Source organism: Monodelphis domestica, chromosome 4 (genome assembly GCF_027887165.1).
Source record: "Monodelphis domestica isolate mMonDom1 chromosome 4, mMonDom1.pri, whole genome shotgun sequence".
In the NCBI taxonomy this organism is placed as follows: Eukaryota; Metazoa; Chordata; class Mammalia; order Didelphimorphia; family Didelphidae; genus Monodelphis; species Monodelphis domestica.
In genome coordinates this window covers 379,200,792-379,218,144 of record NC_077230.1, presented here as the reverse complement: position 1 = coordinate 379,218,144, position 17,353 = coordinate 379,200,792, and the positions used below count along the sequence as shown (strand labels likewise).

Sequence of the window (17,353 nt, the reverse complement as noted above, 5' to 3'; positions counted from 1 at the left end):
TGCTGAAAGGCCTTGGCCTGGGCTCCTCTGGTCACTGTTAGTCCCCGAGTAAAGTCCAGCTCTGAGGCCTCTTGTTTGTTTTCCCGACAGGGAGCCAAGGTCTTTGGCTGGGCCCAAGGGATGTGAGGCCAATGCCCTGGCAGCCAGAGGGGGAGGCCCCAGCTGCCTGCCTGCAGATTGGTGGTCAGGAGCATTCCTGGGCTATGGGACTCCCAGCTGGAACCCACCCAGGGGAAGTGGGAGCTGGCCTAGAAGAGCCTCTCTCTGTAGGGACCTTCACTTTCATTTAGCCCAGCCTTCATTCTACACTTGCAGAGGTCTCAGGGGCCCCCCTTACTTGGCTGGTGGTTGGGGTATTTCATATTACTAACTTGCTCCAAGTCCCTGAGTTTTTTTGCCTGAAGGGAAAGGTGTGCCAGTGTGGGTCAGGCAGTGCTGGCCAGGTTTCCCCAAGGCCACACTGGAACAGGTGGTTCCTTCAGGTGACCTTAGCCCCCACCAGAGGTCTCTCTCACCTTGGGGTTCAACCTTGATGGTCTCCCAGCAAGCCCCAGGGCCCGGGGAATCGGCTAACCTAGCCTCCAGGGTGTACAGCAGCCCTGACCACAAGCAAGTATCTTCCTTCCTCTGAAGCCCAGGGGGACGCAACCAGAGATCTGAGGACTCCAGTTTGGTGGAAACAAGTCAGTCAGCATTCTTATTGATAAACGAATGAGCATCTCAAACAATTACGGTTTAGGTTGTAAAAGGACCCAGTTGGAGTAGGTAGCCAGGGTTGAGGGGAACCAATGGGTGTCTGGTATACTACAACTTCTCAAAGTCCAATAGCCATAGCTGCACAATCCCAAATGAATCCATAACCCCAAAAGGCTGGGGAGGGCTGGGATTAGAGGAGGCATCTCCTGCTTCATTGAAGGAGAGCCAGGAAGTCAAAAGTAGGGGGGGAAACAAAAACCCAAGCCCTTGGTAAATAAAGGCAAGTCAACCCTAATGTGTTATGAGGATAAGAAGCCCTTGAGGATGAAATGAAAGAAAACACCCATCCATCCATCCATAAGCCAGGCATAAAGCCCTTGAAGCCAGCAGGGCCCTAGGTATCTGGGGGAGGGGACCCATAGACCCCTCCCCTTAAGATCTGGTGGGAAAAGCCTTTGGTAATCAGGAGGAAAGCCCTGAAACTGGGCACTAAGAAAGTAACATTAGGCCTGGGAAAGGGGGTATAGAGAAGGTACACCAACAGAGGGGTGGTGGAGGTGCCCCAAAGGCATTTCCATTTAGAGCCTGCAGCCTGGCATTAGGGTGTGAGCCCCTGCCCCCAGAACTGCTCAGAAGGTGGCCCACTGGAAGGGGTAAAGGGAATTGTTCATGGGGCCTGTCTGTCCTGCCTGCAGTCCCAGGAGGCCCCAGAGGGTTGGGGCAGGGGCTAGCAGTACACCTGGAGCAAGGGTGCTCCTGAGGAGTCTGTTTCCGTTCCCTGGAAGGAGGAGTCGTGGCTTGGCGGGTAACCTAAGGAGGGAAGGAAGGAGGGTGAGATTCAGCCACCAGAGTTGACCTCAGTGCCTATGGCTACCTGGCTTTCTTCCCATTTTCCCCCCAGACCAAATAGGTGACAAAGCAAGCAGAAGCTCTTAGGATCTCATCCACTGAATGCTCCTTCTCCCTGGGGTTCATTTTCCCAATCTGCAAAATGGGAAGCCTAATGCCTGTCTTCCTCTTTCATGGCATGGTCATGAGGACTTAATGGGGTCTCAGGCTCCTCTCTCAGGATGAATGCAGGCAAGGCTGGATCTAACTAGACTCTGGATGTCCCATCCCTTCAAATAATTTTCCTGTTGGCCTATGGACAGGACCTAGTCTGAGCCGGTATGATCAAGGCTATTGATGTGGCAAAAAGTCCTTTTATAAGATGGGAAGAACATTAAGAGATCACCCAATCCCTGGGGCTCAAGATGGTAGGACCCGATAGGATCTAAGAGGTCATCTAGTTGGACTCCCTCATTTTATAGATGAGGAAATGGGCTCAGGGCATCCGTAGCTTAGACAAAGCTGGATGGGTAGTAGGGGAGCAGAACTGGGATTAAAACCCTGGTCTTTGGACTCCAAAGCTGACACTTTCTCCTCTTCTAGGAGTGCCTTGCCTTTCCTACCTCAGAATTTAGACCTGGCTCTCTGCCAGGCCCCAGCCTGAAGGGACCGATCGCTAGGGGCTCTCTTCCCTACCTGTCAGCGCCCCTGGACCCCCCCACCAATCCCCTGGGAGAGCCAGACCTGAAGTTCCATAGGGCCTCAGTCTCCGGGCGATGGCATCTGATGTCGTTTCCTGGGAGATCTGCACATTCATATCTGAGAAAAGGAATGATAGGGCGTCTCCATCTCCAGAACTTTCCACCAGGCTTGGGTGTGCCCTCCCAATCTTCCCTCAGCTTCCTTTCTACCTTTAAAGGCAGACAAGGAAAGTCCCAGGGCATGTTTGACTTAAAAGTCTACCCTTGGGGGAAAGCTAACAGTTTCCTTATTCTCTGACCCCAGTATCTAGAATAGGGAAGAAGGACTAGACCTGCTGAGAACAGAACCAGGAACCCTTGAGTAGGAGGTGCAGAGGAGGTCATTTCAGGCTTCATGTCAGGAACCTGTCCAATTATCAGGGCTCTCCCAAAGTGCAATGGGCAGTTTGTGGCGTGCTAAGGACATTCTCATGTAGCTGCCAACTGCACTCAATGGCCTCTGGGGTTCCTTCCCATTTGGGGACCCTGGGGTCCCACCCAGATGTGCCAGTCAGGAGCCTGGGCCATTTCCACTTAATCTAGACCAAGCTAGTAGGGATTAAGTAGAGGGGCCAAGGCTAGAGCAGCACCAGAATGATACCAAGGCAGAACAGCTTGGAGAGTCAAGAACTCTGGTTCGCCTTGAAGAACTGATTTGGGCCACCTGTCAAATGGGGATAATGTAATACCTGCCTTTGGCTATTAGAAGAGTCCAACATTGGCCTTTGTAAGCTCTAAGACACGCCTAAGGAATTGTTATCACTAGTGAAAGAAGGGAAGAAGCCTAGATTTTCGGAGCTGAAAGAGACCCGAGAACCCAAAGACGAGCTCTGGAGCTCGCATGTCCTTATTTTCTAGCAGAGGAAAGAGCCAAGGAAAGGGCAAGTGATTTGTGGTACAGCCAGAAGTTAAATCTAGGGCTTCTGATGTCCTATGCTCTTTACCTACATCTCCTCTAAAGAGGAGAATCTCAATTACAGGGGGGTGAAGGGAAGGGAGGTGGGATTCTTGTATCTACTTCCCTTGAGGGACAATGGAAGAAAGTTGGCTTTACAGATCTGGGTTCAAATCCAGATTCTGCTATTACCTGTTTTAACCTTGGGTAAATGCTATCTAGGCCTCAGTTTCCTCTGCTATCTAATGAGGGGAGGAGATTGTACTAGATAGCTTCTGAGGTCCTTCTAGCTCTAAATATATGGCAGGGAAAGGGGGAGTCTATTCAGTTTTTAACGCCTTTCTAATCCTTTGTTTCACTTGAAAAGGCACCAACTGCCTAGGACACCTGAGAAGTGGGGAGGGGCTCACACCCAGCCCCAGACATCCTCGCTGGGCGACCTTGGACAAGTCACTAAACCCCAACTGCCTGGCCCTTGCCACTCTTCTGCCTTGGAACTTATTCACAGTATTGAAGCTAAGACAGAAGTGAAGGGTTTTATTAAAAATAAAAAACGTGGGGGAGGCCAGGTGTATGTGTAACTGCCTTCACTCTTCCCTTTCTCCGTCCATGCTTCTGCACAGACAAACCACGTCCCTCTTGGGCTCGGTGATTTCCAGCATCTCTTTGGCCTGGTGTCGGAGACCCAGCTGCCCACCCTGTCTGGTACCACCCAATTCTACCATCTATTTGCTACTCCCCCAAACCCAGGGCTAGAGCCTGGCCCGGGGCCTCCCTCTGCCTGGAGCTCTCTCTTCCTTTCTGCCCGTTACACAAAGCCACCTCCACCCCCTCAGGAAGCCCTCTGAGATGCCCAGCTTGGGGGAGAGCTCTGTTCCTCCTCCCCCCAGCGCTTCACGCCTCCCTGACGGACTAGACACAAGAGTGTGTCGAAGGCCCATCTGTTTGCGTGATTCTCTTCCCAGAGCTTGAGCTCCATGAGGGCAAGATGAGTCTCTTTCTTACCTCTCCCCGCTCTAGCACGGTGCTCGAGTGCCGGAGAGCCAGCCACAAGGGACGGCGGCGGCCCTGGAGTCCGGACTCATCTTACAGTAGAGGACACACTCCGAAAGTGACTGGCCCAAGTTAATGCGGACAGAAAGAAAGCGGGGAGTGGGGAGGGAGGGCGTACCTTCCTGGCTGAGGACCGAGGCCAGCATGGTGTCGGTGCCGCTGTCGGGAGCGGGCCCTCGGCTCAGGCGGCTCTCGCAGGTCCCGGGGGCCGGCCGGCTGCGGCTCTTGCGAGTGCTGATCCGGATGATGCCGCGGACCAGGCGGCACTCGGCGTCCTGCTCGTCTAGGTGGTAGTCCTGGGTGATGCTGCTGATGAGGTCGGAGATCTTGTTGGTCTTCTCCAGGAACACCGTGTCCGAGGTGCACTTGGCCAGCTCGTCGATCTGGTGCATGCTGAACAGCTCCGTCAGCTTCTTGAAGATGAGCACGTCGATCTCCCGGCTGCTCATGGAGCCGCCGCTCAGTTCGGGCAGGTCGAGGTCCGACTCGTGGAAGGAGTAATACTCCTCCGAGCTGCGGGGACTCCCGCCCAGCGTCCCGGGGAGGCTGTACCGGAGCGGCGGCTCGGCCGGCGGCTCCTTGTAGCAGGAGTCGGCGTCGGAGGATGGGGCCGGCCCGCCCCGATACCTGTACACGGGGATGCCCTTCAGCTTGACGTCAGGGTAGCTGAAGCTGCTGCCGGTGGTGGGCTTCAGCCTCTCCCCCACACGCCGGCTGGGGGGGGCCACGGCCGGGCTGTTGGGGGGCGGGCCGCCGTTGTGCTCCTTGCTCCAGCCCTCCTCGGGAAAGCTCTCCGGAGGGCCCAGCGAGGGGAGGCAGGCCTCGCAGCTGCGCACGCAGCCCCCGCAGCGCTGATAGCAGGCCCGGCAGCGCCGGAAACAGAACACAGCCTTGCACAGGTTCCACACCCACGGCCGGGGGAGGCAGCAGGCTGTGGCGTCCGGGGGCGCCTCGGCTGAGCCTGAGATGAAGGTGATGCTCTCCGACTCTCGGGCCCCGGGGTCCTTGGGGTTGGGCCGGCGGACCCATCGGGGGGTGGCTGGCTGGCCCCCCCGGTGGCTCGGCTTGACGTGGGGCGTAGCTGCATTATACACCTCAAGGCAAACCTCTTGGGGAGGGACGCCCGGTGGTCGCTCCCACGGGGCGGCCTGGCCTGGCCGAGGAGGGCAGGACAGCGGGCGAGGGTGTCCGGAACGCCGGCCAGGCATGGCTCACCGCATTACAGGTGCCTGCGGGTGAGGGTGGGGGGCAGTGGGAGGAAATCTGATGTGACTCCCCCAAACTCCTGCCCTTCCCCCCGTGCCCTCCCCTGCTTGGGAATCCTTGTCCTGGGAGGTGGGAAGGACAAGGATTTGCTCTGGAGATAATTCTGAGCCAGCCACCTCCCACCTCCCCCAACTCCTTCCCCAAGGGCCACAAAGTCAGGAGACCCCGAGACCCAGAAAAGCAACCAGGCCAGTGGCCTAGGCCTCCCCTGACCCCCAAATTGGGCCAAGAAAATAGGGCTGGGGGGGGGGTTGGGAGTTATTACCTCTGCCCAGTTCCTTCTGTGGCCACCAATGGTGGTAGCAGGGATGGGCCCGGGCAGGAGCGGCCTTACCACCCTGCCTGTGGTCACCTGGAGAGCGAGGTCGAGCTTCCTCCACACTCTCTCCCCTCCCAGTCTTCTCTTCCTCTGGAGCTCCGAAAGGTTGGCTGGTAAGTCTGCCCAGCCTGGGGCCTGCCCATGGCAGCCTCTCTCACACACACCCTGCTCAGGAGCCAACAACAAATTCCTCATTTTCAAAGCAGCCTGGAGAGCCTCGTCCTCTGCCCTCCTCCCACCCTACCTGCTCCCCCAGGGAGCTCCCAGCCTAAGCACAATCAGGCTCCCAAGGGCTCCGCCACCCAGGCCCAAGGGGATGATGCATTCACTAGTCACGGAGGCTAGGCAGGGCCTGCCCCTCCCACTGGCGCGCTCTGACTCCCTTCTGAGGTGTCAGGAACATGTCATGAGAGCTCGGCCTGTCCCTCCTGCCAAGCCTCCCTCTTCCCTCCCTCCCTCCCCTCTCCATGCCTATGGCTTCAGCTGTATAATCCAGGGTCTGCCCAAATGACAGCTCCAACCGTATCTCCAACTGCTTTAAAAAAGGGCATATCTTTTTTTTTTTAACCTTCACCATCAGTCTTAGAATCAATACTCAGTATTGGTTCCAAGAGCTAGTCAATTGGGGTTAAGTGACTTGCCCAGGGTCACATAGCTAGAAGTATCTGAAGCCAGATTTGAACTAGAACCTCCCATCTCCCAGGCCTGGCTCTCTATCCACTGACCTAAATTAATTAGTTTATTATATTTCAACTATAATTGCATTTGATTATTATATTATACCTCAACTATATGATAATGAAATTCTGTTTCAAATGAGATACTAGTTATAAAAGTGCTTGGCACATAGCAGGTGCTATATAAATTCCTATTCCTTTCCCCTTCCCTTTGAGAGCACCTCAAACAACTCATGTGCTTTCTCCCCCAAACCCTGATCTTCCAGATTTCCTAGCCTTTCCCCTTGGCTCTGACCATCCTCCCGGGTCCCTGGGCTGGATACTTCAGAGACAACTTTAACCCCCTGCCCTCTTTTGCCCTCCCACATCCCAGATGGTTGCCAGATCTTTCTGGTTCTCTCTTTCTAGGGTACCTTTCTTCTCCAGTGCTCTAGTCCCCAACTCTCACCCAGGCCCTCTTCCTCCTTTTCTCTTTCCTGAATGATCTCAAAGAACCTTGTAAGTGGTTCCCTGACCTCCTTCATCCACCTAAGGCAAGCCAAGACAACCTTTCATTCAATATCACTGCCTTGCCACTCGTGACCTTACGGCCATTCCCCTCAGGCTTTAGCTCTGAGCCCCCACTCCATAGCTTGGCCTCCAAGGCCTTCCACCATCTGACCCCAACCCACCTTTGCAGTCTTATCTTTCTCTGCTCTCCTTTATGTTCTTCATGCTATGGCCAGGCTGGGCTCCTTGCTGTCTTCTGCACACACCATACAAATTCCAACAAAACAAATGCTTATGATCACAAACTTATACCATTGCTGGAACCATTCCCTCACTAGGCTGCCCTTCCCTCTCCTTTCCATCAATCCATGAGCAGGATTGGTATACAACACCCCAGAGATTAGGCATCATTTACCTTAGTAGGACGTACAAGGAAATAACACTGGGGTTAAGAGAGAAAAGAGGCAAAAAAACCAACAAAAAAACAAACCCAAACACTGCCTTGGGGGACAGAGGACTCCACCCCCCTTCAAGAAACTTTCCCAGACTGACCTCAATGCCTCTTTCTTTAGGTTCACACTGTTGTGGGACCTACATCCTCTTGACTTGGCTCCCAGCTTCTCAACCTTCTGTTTTCTGATCACAATCCTGGCCCAAGGCTTCCTTGGGTTCCCCCACAGCACCCTGAATTGGGAGGGGGGAGTGAAAGGGTCAGATGAGCTGGTCATTGGCAGAAAATATAATTGTACAGGTCTATGGACCAAATGGACCTAGAGAGAAAAGTATAGACCTTCTCCTCCTCCTCCCCATGAAAGGCGGGGAGTTCACCCCTGCGACACTACAAGAGACCTAGACAAGAGACCCAAAATCTTTTAGAAGATCTGGGAAGGATACCAGAATCTTACTGAGGACTTACTAGAAGCAGACTCCTTGAATATTAAAAACTCAGATGACCCCCTGGACAAGATTGCATTTTACAGATGAAGAAACACAGGCCCAGATGGGGAAAAGTGACTAAGATTTTTACTTAGTAAAAGACAGAGCTGGGGTGCTCTTCTTACCCCAAGCCCAGGGTTCTTGCTAATATATTCCAGTGCCACATCTGCACACTCCCTGTGGCCTCTGCCACTGCTACAACACTCCCTAGCTTGCCATTATCAACTGCCCAGACTGCTGAAAGCCTCCTAATGGAGCATCTTATCTTTGTTCCTCCCCAAGCCCCCACCCCATCCTTTATCATGCCAGAATAATCCCTCTTTTTGCATAGATATAGTTATGTGATTTTTGCTTCAAAATTTCTGTTGTTTCTCCTTTGCTGGAGAAGCAGAAGCCCTTACTTGGCATTCAAAGCCCTCAAAAATCTGTATTTCAAATGACTCCCTGCCATGGAATTGGACTCTAGCCAAATTGGACTCCTTGTTGGCTCCAGAATGAACTTGCCCTGCATTTTCTCTTTCTTGTGCCTTTCCTGACTCTGTTCTCTATGCCAGCATGGTCTTCCTCTCCCCACTTTTCTTTGAGCCGTTGTCAAACTCTTGCTGTCTCTAATGATACACACTTCCTCCAGGAAGTCTTCCCTGCAAGAGATGTTACAAAAGTAACAACAATAGGCTTTGGCAACAAACTGAATATGGAATGTAGGGGCAGAGTCAGGAGTTGAGGATGATACCTTTGTTGCAAGCCTGGGTGACTGGGAGGATGTGCTACCTTCAACAGTAACAGGAAAATTAGAAGGAAGGGTGTGGGGGGAAAGATGAGCTCTGTTTGGGACATGTTGGGTTTAAGATGTCTAGAAGACTGTCCAGTTTGAGATGTCCAATAGGCAGCTAGAGATCTGAGACTAGAGGAGAAAGGGCACACTGGATGAGCAGATTTGAAAGTCATTTGCATAGAGATGATCATTAAATCCAGGACACCCGATGAGATCACCTGGTGGAAGAGGGATAAGGAAGATGGGCTGAGGACTCTAACATCAATGGTTCACTGGGTGTGACGAAGGACTCTGGCTAGGAGTCATCCTCAGAACAAATCTGTGTGACACATGGAATACAATACACAATAGTACACTGAATATCGCAGAGTAGAGCATCCAGGAAGAGACAGCGATCGCCAGTGTCAAAGGCTGCAGAGAAATTGGAAGGGACGACTGACAAATGGCTCATTTTGGAGAGAGCAGTTCCAGTGCAGTGGGTTTGGAAGGCAGATTGCAGAGTTGAGAAAATTAAAGGAAAGGAAGGGTGGGGGGAGCACCTATTGTAGATGACTTTCTCAAGAAGGTTAGTCACAGAGGGAGAAGAGATATGGGATGACAGTTAATGCAGGTAAAGAATTAAAAAAAAAATTTATGATACATAATCTCAGGTGGAGTCACTTTGCTGTTATATAGCATATATACTATATAACTATATGTGTATGGTCCTACTTTACCTTCTGTTTTAGAATCAATACAAAGTAACAGTTCCAAAGCAGTCTGGGAGTGATCCAAAGCGGAGGCTTGACAGGGTAAGATCAGTGATAAAACAGGGAGCAAGGGCCTCAAGAGGAGAGTGTAGAGTTGAACTGGATTACCAAGGGGTTGGTCAAGATGAAGAAGGGAGGAGGCTGTCGTTAGTGCAGGGGTGATGGCCTGGGAAGAACTGAGGGACTGAGGGATTGCAGGTAACTGTGGAAGAACAGGATTTGGAGTTGCAAGGCGGAGCGGAGAAGTGGAATAACAATAGATTAAGGTCAAATAAGGGAATTTCAGAGTTCGTGAATATAGAAGTGATATATTTGTGAGTGATGATGAGCCCACGGATTTGACCAGATTTGTGTATGGCTGATGTGGAGTGAAGAGAAAATCATGCGATGTGAGTAAATTGAAGAAATGTGAGTTAAGATGTCTGAAGAAGAGTCAATATGTATATTGGGGTGCTCTAAGTATGAGGATAGAAGTTGGGGAGAAGCCAGGCAATAAACTCAGTAGATAAAGAACAGAAACGTCCTGGAGGCTGGTAGTCAACAGCTACAAGAATTTTGACAGAGGGTGTATGGACTGAGTGAAATTCAAAGGAGAAGTAACTGAGCGATGGTAGGAGGGAGAATCTGGAAGTGGCAGTGGCAGACAAGGAGTATTCCAGTTGGGAATGAGTGGAGAGGCAGCCAGTGCTGGAAAGAATGGCCAGGAAGGCTGTGTCTTTGGGAGGAGGCCAGAAAACCTCATCTACCATTCACCAACGAGGCAGTAGCCTCCGTCATGAAATGAGTCCTTACTGGCTCTGCCACAAACATGCTATGTGACTTGAGACAAGACTCTCTGAGTTGATTTCTCAATTTTAAGATGAGCACAATGTTTACCCTCCAGCTCATGGTATTGTTGGGAGAAACTTTAAAGTGCTGTATCAGCGTGAGCCATCATTGTGTCTTGTCTATTATCGTTATCTTTTCCTGTCTAACATTTGGTGTGCTGAGGCTGCTCTCAACTCTGACATTCCATGTTCCAATTCTGTGTTCTGAAGACCTTCCCAATGGTGACCTTCCATGTTCTGAAGTTCCTTCTTGTCCTAATTTTTAAGGGTCTTTTCAGCTGATGAGACGTTAGCTCACAAAAGGATCCTAGAGTTCTGACCAGTGGGATAGATGAGATCCCCAAACTGGGATTCCCTGGACTTCAGCTCCTTTTGTGATTTTCTTCATTTGTGGGTAGAGATGGATGGTTGAAAGGGGTTGGGGCAGAGAATGCACTTATTCAAACAAATGTAGAAAAAAGGACAAATGGTCCAGACTTGGGATCCAAGGTCACTTAGACTAAGATCACTATTGGTGATCCCAATAAGGCCAAGCAAGTCACTCCCTCCTGGGCTTTGGTTCCCTCATCTATAAAATGGACATACAATAAATAGATGTACAGCAACTGCCAGACCTTCACAGAAGTGTCTTGAATATCAAGTGAGAGGATGATGTGAAAGCATTTTACTAAGTTAAAGTGTATGAGTTAGTTACATTTGCTTAGAGAACATGGCTGATTGGTAGGTGGGACAGTGGATAGAGCCCTGGGCCTGGTGTTAGGAAGATCTGAGTTCAAATTTGGCCTCGGACACTTAATAGCCACATGACCCTGGGCAAGTCATTTAACCCCGTTTACCTCAGTTTTCTCCTCTATAAAATGAATAGGAACCACTCCAGGATCTTTGCTAAGGGAATTCCAAATGGGATTGTGAAGAGTGGGGCATGACAGAAACAAGTGGATAACAACAACAAACAGCTTTAAACATGGATCTCATCATGTTACCTCCTCTGATCAAAATCTTTCCTCCCTATTGCCTACTGAATCAAATTAAAAATCTTTAGTCTAACCATTCAAAGCCCTCCCTTAATCTGGTGCTACCCAACTTCCTCATCCAATCTCATGTTATTTCCCTGCCAGAAATCTATGTCCCAGCCCAGCTAGACTAATTTCCATCCCCTGTATGTCAATTAACAAGCATCTATAAGGCAAGCAGGTGGCACCATGGATAGAGTGCTGGGTCTGGAGACAGGGAGGTTTAATTACAAAATGCAACCTCAGATCTCTACTGTTTGACCCTGGAGAGTCGCTTAGCCTATGTTTGCCTTGGATGCAGCTAGGTGGCTCAGTGGACACAGTGCTGGTCTGGTGTCAGAAAGACTCCTCTTCATGAATTCAAATCTAACCTTAGAAGCTTCCTAGCTGGTGTGACCCTGGGCAAGTCACTTAACCCTTCTTGTTTTATTCTCCTCATCTGTCAAATGAGCTGGAGGAGGAAATGGCAAACCACGTCAGTATCTTTGCCAAGAAAACCCCAAATAAGGTCATGAAGAGATGGACACAACTGAAATGAGAAAACAACTCCAAGCCTGGCATGCTCTCTACTATGTCCATGTTCCCTTCCCCTCCAACACCTCCAACAGGATGGCATGTACCCAATCATGCCTCTTCTTTATGGACTTATGGATGATATGGACTTCTCCACCTTGCTGCTCATCTTTCATTTATTGTCTGCTGTCACTTTAGGCAAGTCCCTTGATAACCTTCCTAGGCCTCAGTTTCCTCCTCTATAAAACTGATCAACTAGACTAGATGATCATTTTAAGATCCTTTACAATTCTAAATCTGGGGACAGAGTTCTGTGCTTGGTTCTGGGGGAAATACAGAGTCCGTTACACATCGAAATCAAATGCTGCCTCCCAATGTCAACTCTCTCATGCTCACCAGCTCCTTCTCGACCATCATCCAGCCTCATGATTTATGTCTTTGGTCTTATTCTCCACCAGCTTCTGAGCCAATGTGAAATGACAACACAAACAAGATCCCAGATGCTAGTCATCAACTAAATTGGGGCTCATTCAGAACAGGGCAGCAGGACCATGCCAGACTCCTGGCTCCAGGGCAGATGCCCATCCAGCCCATGCCCAGACCTATTTTTCCTACCACACTTGGGTAGCCATGGACGGTGGAGGGGGGAGGGTTGGGGCAGTAGAGTCCATTGTTATCACCTGACCATTAGACAGGGTGCTTTGCAAAGCACTCCATATGTATTATCTCATTTAATCCTCACAATGACACTTTCAGGGAGGTATACTAAGTATTATCTCCATTTTATAGATAAAAAAATTTGCAGAGAGAGGAAACATTTATTAAACATATACCATATGCTAAGCACTTCAGAAACAGCCTCTTGTTAAATCCTTGCAATAGCCTCAGTCAGGAAGAATTTTAACTCAAGTCTTCCTTATATGTCTATCACGCTGTCCACTGACCCACCTAATTGCCTTGTTCACTCATCTAATAAAAACCTGAAGAGGAATTTGAATCCAGATCTTCCCAACTCCCAGATGGCACAGTGGATAGAGTTGCTGGTACTAGAATCAGGAAGACCTGAGTTCAAATCTGGATTCAGACACTTCTTAGCTATGTGACCCTGGACAAGTCACTTCATCCTGTTTTCCTCAGTTTCTTCATTTGTCAAATGAACTGGAGAAAGAAATGGCAAATGACTCCATTTTTTCTGCCAATAAAAACCCAAATAGGGTCACAAAGAATTGGACATAACTGAAATGAATGAATAAGAACATCTACTTCCTAACTCCAGGTCCAGTGTTATAGTCACTATATCATACTGCCTTTTCAAGGGATGATCATAAAAGCAACTGAATTTCAACTGTCTTTCCCATTCCTTCAGTATAGGCTGGGTCTTCCCAAAGATTACCTTATTTAGGTGGCTGCAGTTTGATCTGATGTTAGGAATACCTGAATTCAAATCTAGCTTCAGGCACAAGTCACTTAACTGCTGTCTGCCTCAGTTTTCTCATATATAAATGGCAATAAGAGTAGCATTTCTCTCCCAACATCAAACAAGATAATTATAAAAAGTTTTGCAAACTTTAAAGTGCAATGTAAATACTACTATTATTATTCTTCATGCACCATAACCTGAGGCCATCTGTGCCCCTAAACATTAAAGGTGCCTTCCTTAGGTTGGGAGGGGGGTCCTGAATTCATGGGCTCTACCTCCGCCTTCATCCTAGGGTGGGGATTACCTTCCTTCCTTCCTCCATTTCTTATCCCCCCCTAAACCTAAGTACAAGGCTACAAACACAGAACAGGGGAGAGTTGGGCTCTGGCTGTAAATACAGTCCTTGTTCCCTTCCAGGGAGGAACCCCAGACTCCTCAGGTGATAAACTCTAGGCTAAGATGACACCTTACTTATTTATTGATGGTCTGATTTCTATAACCCCCTTCTCCCAACCAGAAGCCTAGGGTCCACTTCTCTAGGCAATCTCCTCATCTCCCATTATCTTCTCCCTCCCTAACCAGTTGCTTCTACAAATAATGGTTAGTTGGTTGAAAGAAAGGTCACTTTCCTTTTCTTACTGGTTTGCTATCTCAGCTTTGCCCCAAATCTGCGACTGTAAAGAGGCAGAGATGTTGGTTTGTCTGGGGTCCTAAGCCCCAGGCCCTGCTTTGGCTCCCATCTGTCCTCCTCCTCTGGTCCAGTTCTTTTGGCCTTCTTGCAGTTACCAACAGAGAAGTTCCTTGCCTTTGTGGTGGTTCTTCTGAATGCTAACAATGGACTTCTTGTCACTGAAACCTATTGGAATCACTGGTTTCCTTCAGACTAGGTACCACCTTTTACACAAAGTCATTTCTGATACTTCTCCTTGTCCCCAGCTTAAACTCATGCCCACAATTTAACATTAAAATCTTGGGGCTTGTTGCTGGACTTTTGGGTCCTCTATTTTAAAAAAATAAGTTTTACAGATACCAAAGGCATCATTGCAAAGGAGATAGAGCTAGTCTTAGCCCTGGACTCGAGCCCTGTCGATTTCTTCAATTTTCTTACACCTATGAGACATACTGACTGCGGGACATGAGGCTTTGGGGCTAAGATGCAGAGAAGGCACCTGACTCACGGAGAGAGAGGACTTCTGCATCCAGGGGCTCCTCCTTCACATAATGGTGACAGGGCTAGTCCCTACAATCATTGTAAAGCCTATTAAAGCTTAAAACTGCCCTAAGGCTTTGGGGACATCCCATACAGACACACATACTCTCTCCCATAAAAAGTGAAATTCTCCAAGGCAGAAACTATTTCACTTTTGCTTTTGTATTCCTAGGAGCTAAATAAAATTGTTGATTGATTGGGAAGGCCTCTCCCTTGCCCCTGTCCCTGCCCTTTGTATGCCACCTCATAGTGCTTCACTCTCTAGACTGGTATGGTTCCTTTCAAACAGGTTGAGACCTTTCAGAGCTGGCATTAGTACTTCCCAAATGCTATATAATAGCTCCTATTTCCTTAGGTGTGGATAATGGGAAGAAAGAAGGAAATAAAAAGAAACAGATTTCTCCCATTCTGTGATTTGGCCAAAGGCACACAACTGGTACATCAGAGCTAGAACCCAGATCTCTTGAATCCCATTTCCAAGGTTCTTTCCTTTGCTGTGCAGGGACTCTCTTTCCCAACTGTGCCCTGATATCTTCCTGAGGAAGGCAATAACTGTGTTTTGCTATTGCTGAACCTGGCACCTCCCTTTAACACTAATTTTGTGATCGTCAGCAAATCCCTTTGCCTTCCAAAGACTGTTTGCCAGTCAATAAAATGGAATAATACTTATACTTCCTACCTCACAGGGTTTTGTGAGGAAAAAACTTTGCAAATTTAAAAATACTATGCAAGTTATTATTAAATTTCCAAGCTCTCTGGGTGAGGAAGGAGGGCTCACTGCCCCTTCCCCACCATTATTGCCTCTCTCCCCCAACATTAGCTCTATTTCTTTCCACTCTCATCCAAGTTCACCAGTGTCCATCAAAAAAAACAAAAACAAAAAAAACCCCCGACATTCTTGTGTCCCTCACTCAGTCAGCACACATCAAGAGCCCACTCTGGGCTAGATGAACCTAAAAGGGTCCCCCTTAACCTCCTCAGTTTAAAGTCTATTGGCCTAGAAGGCCCCTCTTTGCTGCTTCCCTTGTCCCTGGAGCTGGACCCACACAAACGCTAGGCAGGAACCTGTTCAACATCATAACTAGAGAGAAAGGGACAGGAAGCCAGCCCAGATGAGCTGCCCGGTTCACATCTCCTTGGCCCCAGGGTTGGTCTTCTAAGTCTGAAATGCATTGGGAGGCCAGAGGCTCAGACTCTTCCGTTAGTGCTCTCTCCCACCAAATCCCCAGTCTCTATTCTAAATTTCTCCGGAAGCCCCTTCACCGAATGTTCAGCCTGAGACTGCAGGGGTAGGAGCTAGAAAGTTTGGCTTCTGTGATATGGCCAGATTAGGGGAGACACAGGCTGGCATGGAGGGGAAGGGACACTCCACAGACTCTCATGGGAGGGGCACTGACTGTAATTAGGACTCCGCCCCCACAGGTCGTAGCTGCAGGGTGGCACACACTGTTGCTGAATAAAGGCACAGGTTGCAGGTGCGAGGTGACACAGGTTGTCACTGGGTGGGGTGGCACAGGCTATGGATGGGTGCGGGGTGGGGGGTGGGGGGAAGAACCACTGGGCAGTTGCTGGATGCGGGGGTGGGGAGGACATAGGCAGTTGCTGCGGGTGGGGGTGCACCGGCTGCAGTTGCGGGGTGGCAGGCACACCTACTTGCCGCTATGGGGGGGTGTACACACGCTGTCTCCGTGGTAGACTCGCGCTGCGGGAGGGGGGAAGCATAGGCTGTAGTTGCTGGAGGGGGAGGCACAGGGTGGGGCACGGGCTGGCACAGGGGAGCACAGAACTCCCTGGGGTCCCAGCTCCACCCTCACTCGGGGGATCTTGGGCAGCGCCAGGCTAGACGTCCTCAGCCGGGTCAGGGTGCCCAGGCCGCTTCGCTCCTCAGCCCCAGTACCCGGCCGGCCCGGAAGCGGCGCTCCCAGGAGCGGCCCGGGTATAGCTCCAGCTGCCGGGAGGGGCATAGGTGAGTGGGGGACATGAGGGTCCGGTCAGGTAAGGTCCATGTAAGGTAAGTCCAGTTCGGGCTGGTCCCGGAAGCCCCCCCGCCAGCGCCCCGCTTACCTGTCCCGCCAGGTGAGCAGCCTCGGCACAGCTCCTCCTTCTGAGCTTACCTGGGGCCCAGGTAAACGTCTCGCGGGACGCTGAGTATGGGCGGCCGTTAGGGACACACTTCCAAACTTCGCGAAGCCTTGCCTCATCCCCCGACCTGAGCCGGGCCGCACCCCCCAGCCCCACCCCTTTCTAGCCCCAAGTCCCACCTTCGGGTAATGCTCTGACCCTGGTTCAGAGCACCATGTGCACCCTTAATGCTGTGCGTCCAACCCCAAAACTTGGGGGAAGGAGCTGCGCCGGGATCCCTCCAGGCAGCCGGACTCTGGGAGGGTTTTTTTGATTTGTTTATTTACTTTTGAGAGGGGGAGGGGATTGGGTTCTCCTTACCCGTTTAGTCCCTCAATCCACAAGCATTTCTTTAGCTCCCCAAAGACCAAAATTAAACAGCCCCTGCCCCTGCCCCCTACCCCCCAGCCAACAATATGTACAGAAAGAAATCTATAGAAAATAGTTATAAGGTAGTGAAGGGAATTAGTCAATAGTCAACAAGTATTTGTTAAGAAGCCTACTCAGAGGGGCAGTGGATTGAGAGCCACGCCTAGAGATGGGAGGTCCTGGGTTCAACTGTTGCCCCAGATACTTCCTAGCTGTGTGACCCTGGACAAGTCACTTAACTCCTATTGCCCAGTCCTTACCACTCTATTGATTACAAAATGAAGGGGTGGAGAGAGAAGGCAGGGAAAGAAGGAGCCTTCTGTTTATCAGGCGCTAAGCCCCTGGCATTCAAAGAGAGGTAAATGACAGTTCTGCTTAGTAGGAATTCACAAGCTAATAGGGGAGAGAATATGCAAATGATTAAAAAAAAACAAAAAACAAGATATGGATGAGGTCC

The 17,353-nt window shown here is 50.1% G+C and overlaps 1 protein-coding gene across 1 annotated transcript; it reads right to left on the bottom strand.

Moving 5' to 3' along the window:
• Positions 1 to 669: 669 nt before the first annotated feature.
• On the bottom strand, positions 670 to 16,603 carry KDF1 (keratinocyte differentiation factor 1). The gene is made up of 7 exons (XM_056795465.1): positions 16,471 to 16,603; positions 7,516 to 7,647; positions 7,146 to 7,219; positions 5,744 to 5,962; positions 4,331 to 5,441; positions 2,269 to 2,343; positions 670 to 1,506 (listed from the first exon to the last, which is right to left on the bottom strand). The coding sequence occupies exons 5-7, from the start codon at positions 5,418 to 5,420 to the stop codon at positions 1,424 to 1,426; spliced, it is 1,248 nt and encodes a 415-aa protein (XP_056651443.1). The 5' UTR covers positions 5,421 to 5,441; positions 5,744 to 5,962; positions 7,146 to 7,219; positions 7,516 to 7,647; positions 16,471 to 16,603; the 3' UTR covers positions 670 to 1,423.
• Between the last annotated feature and the right edge of the window lie 750 nt (positions 16,604 to 17,353).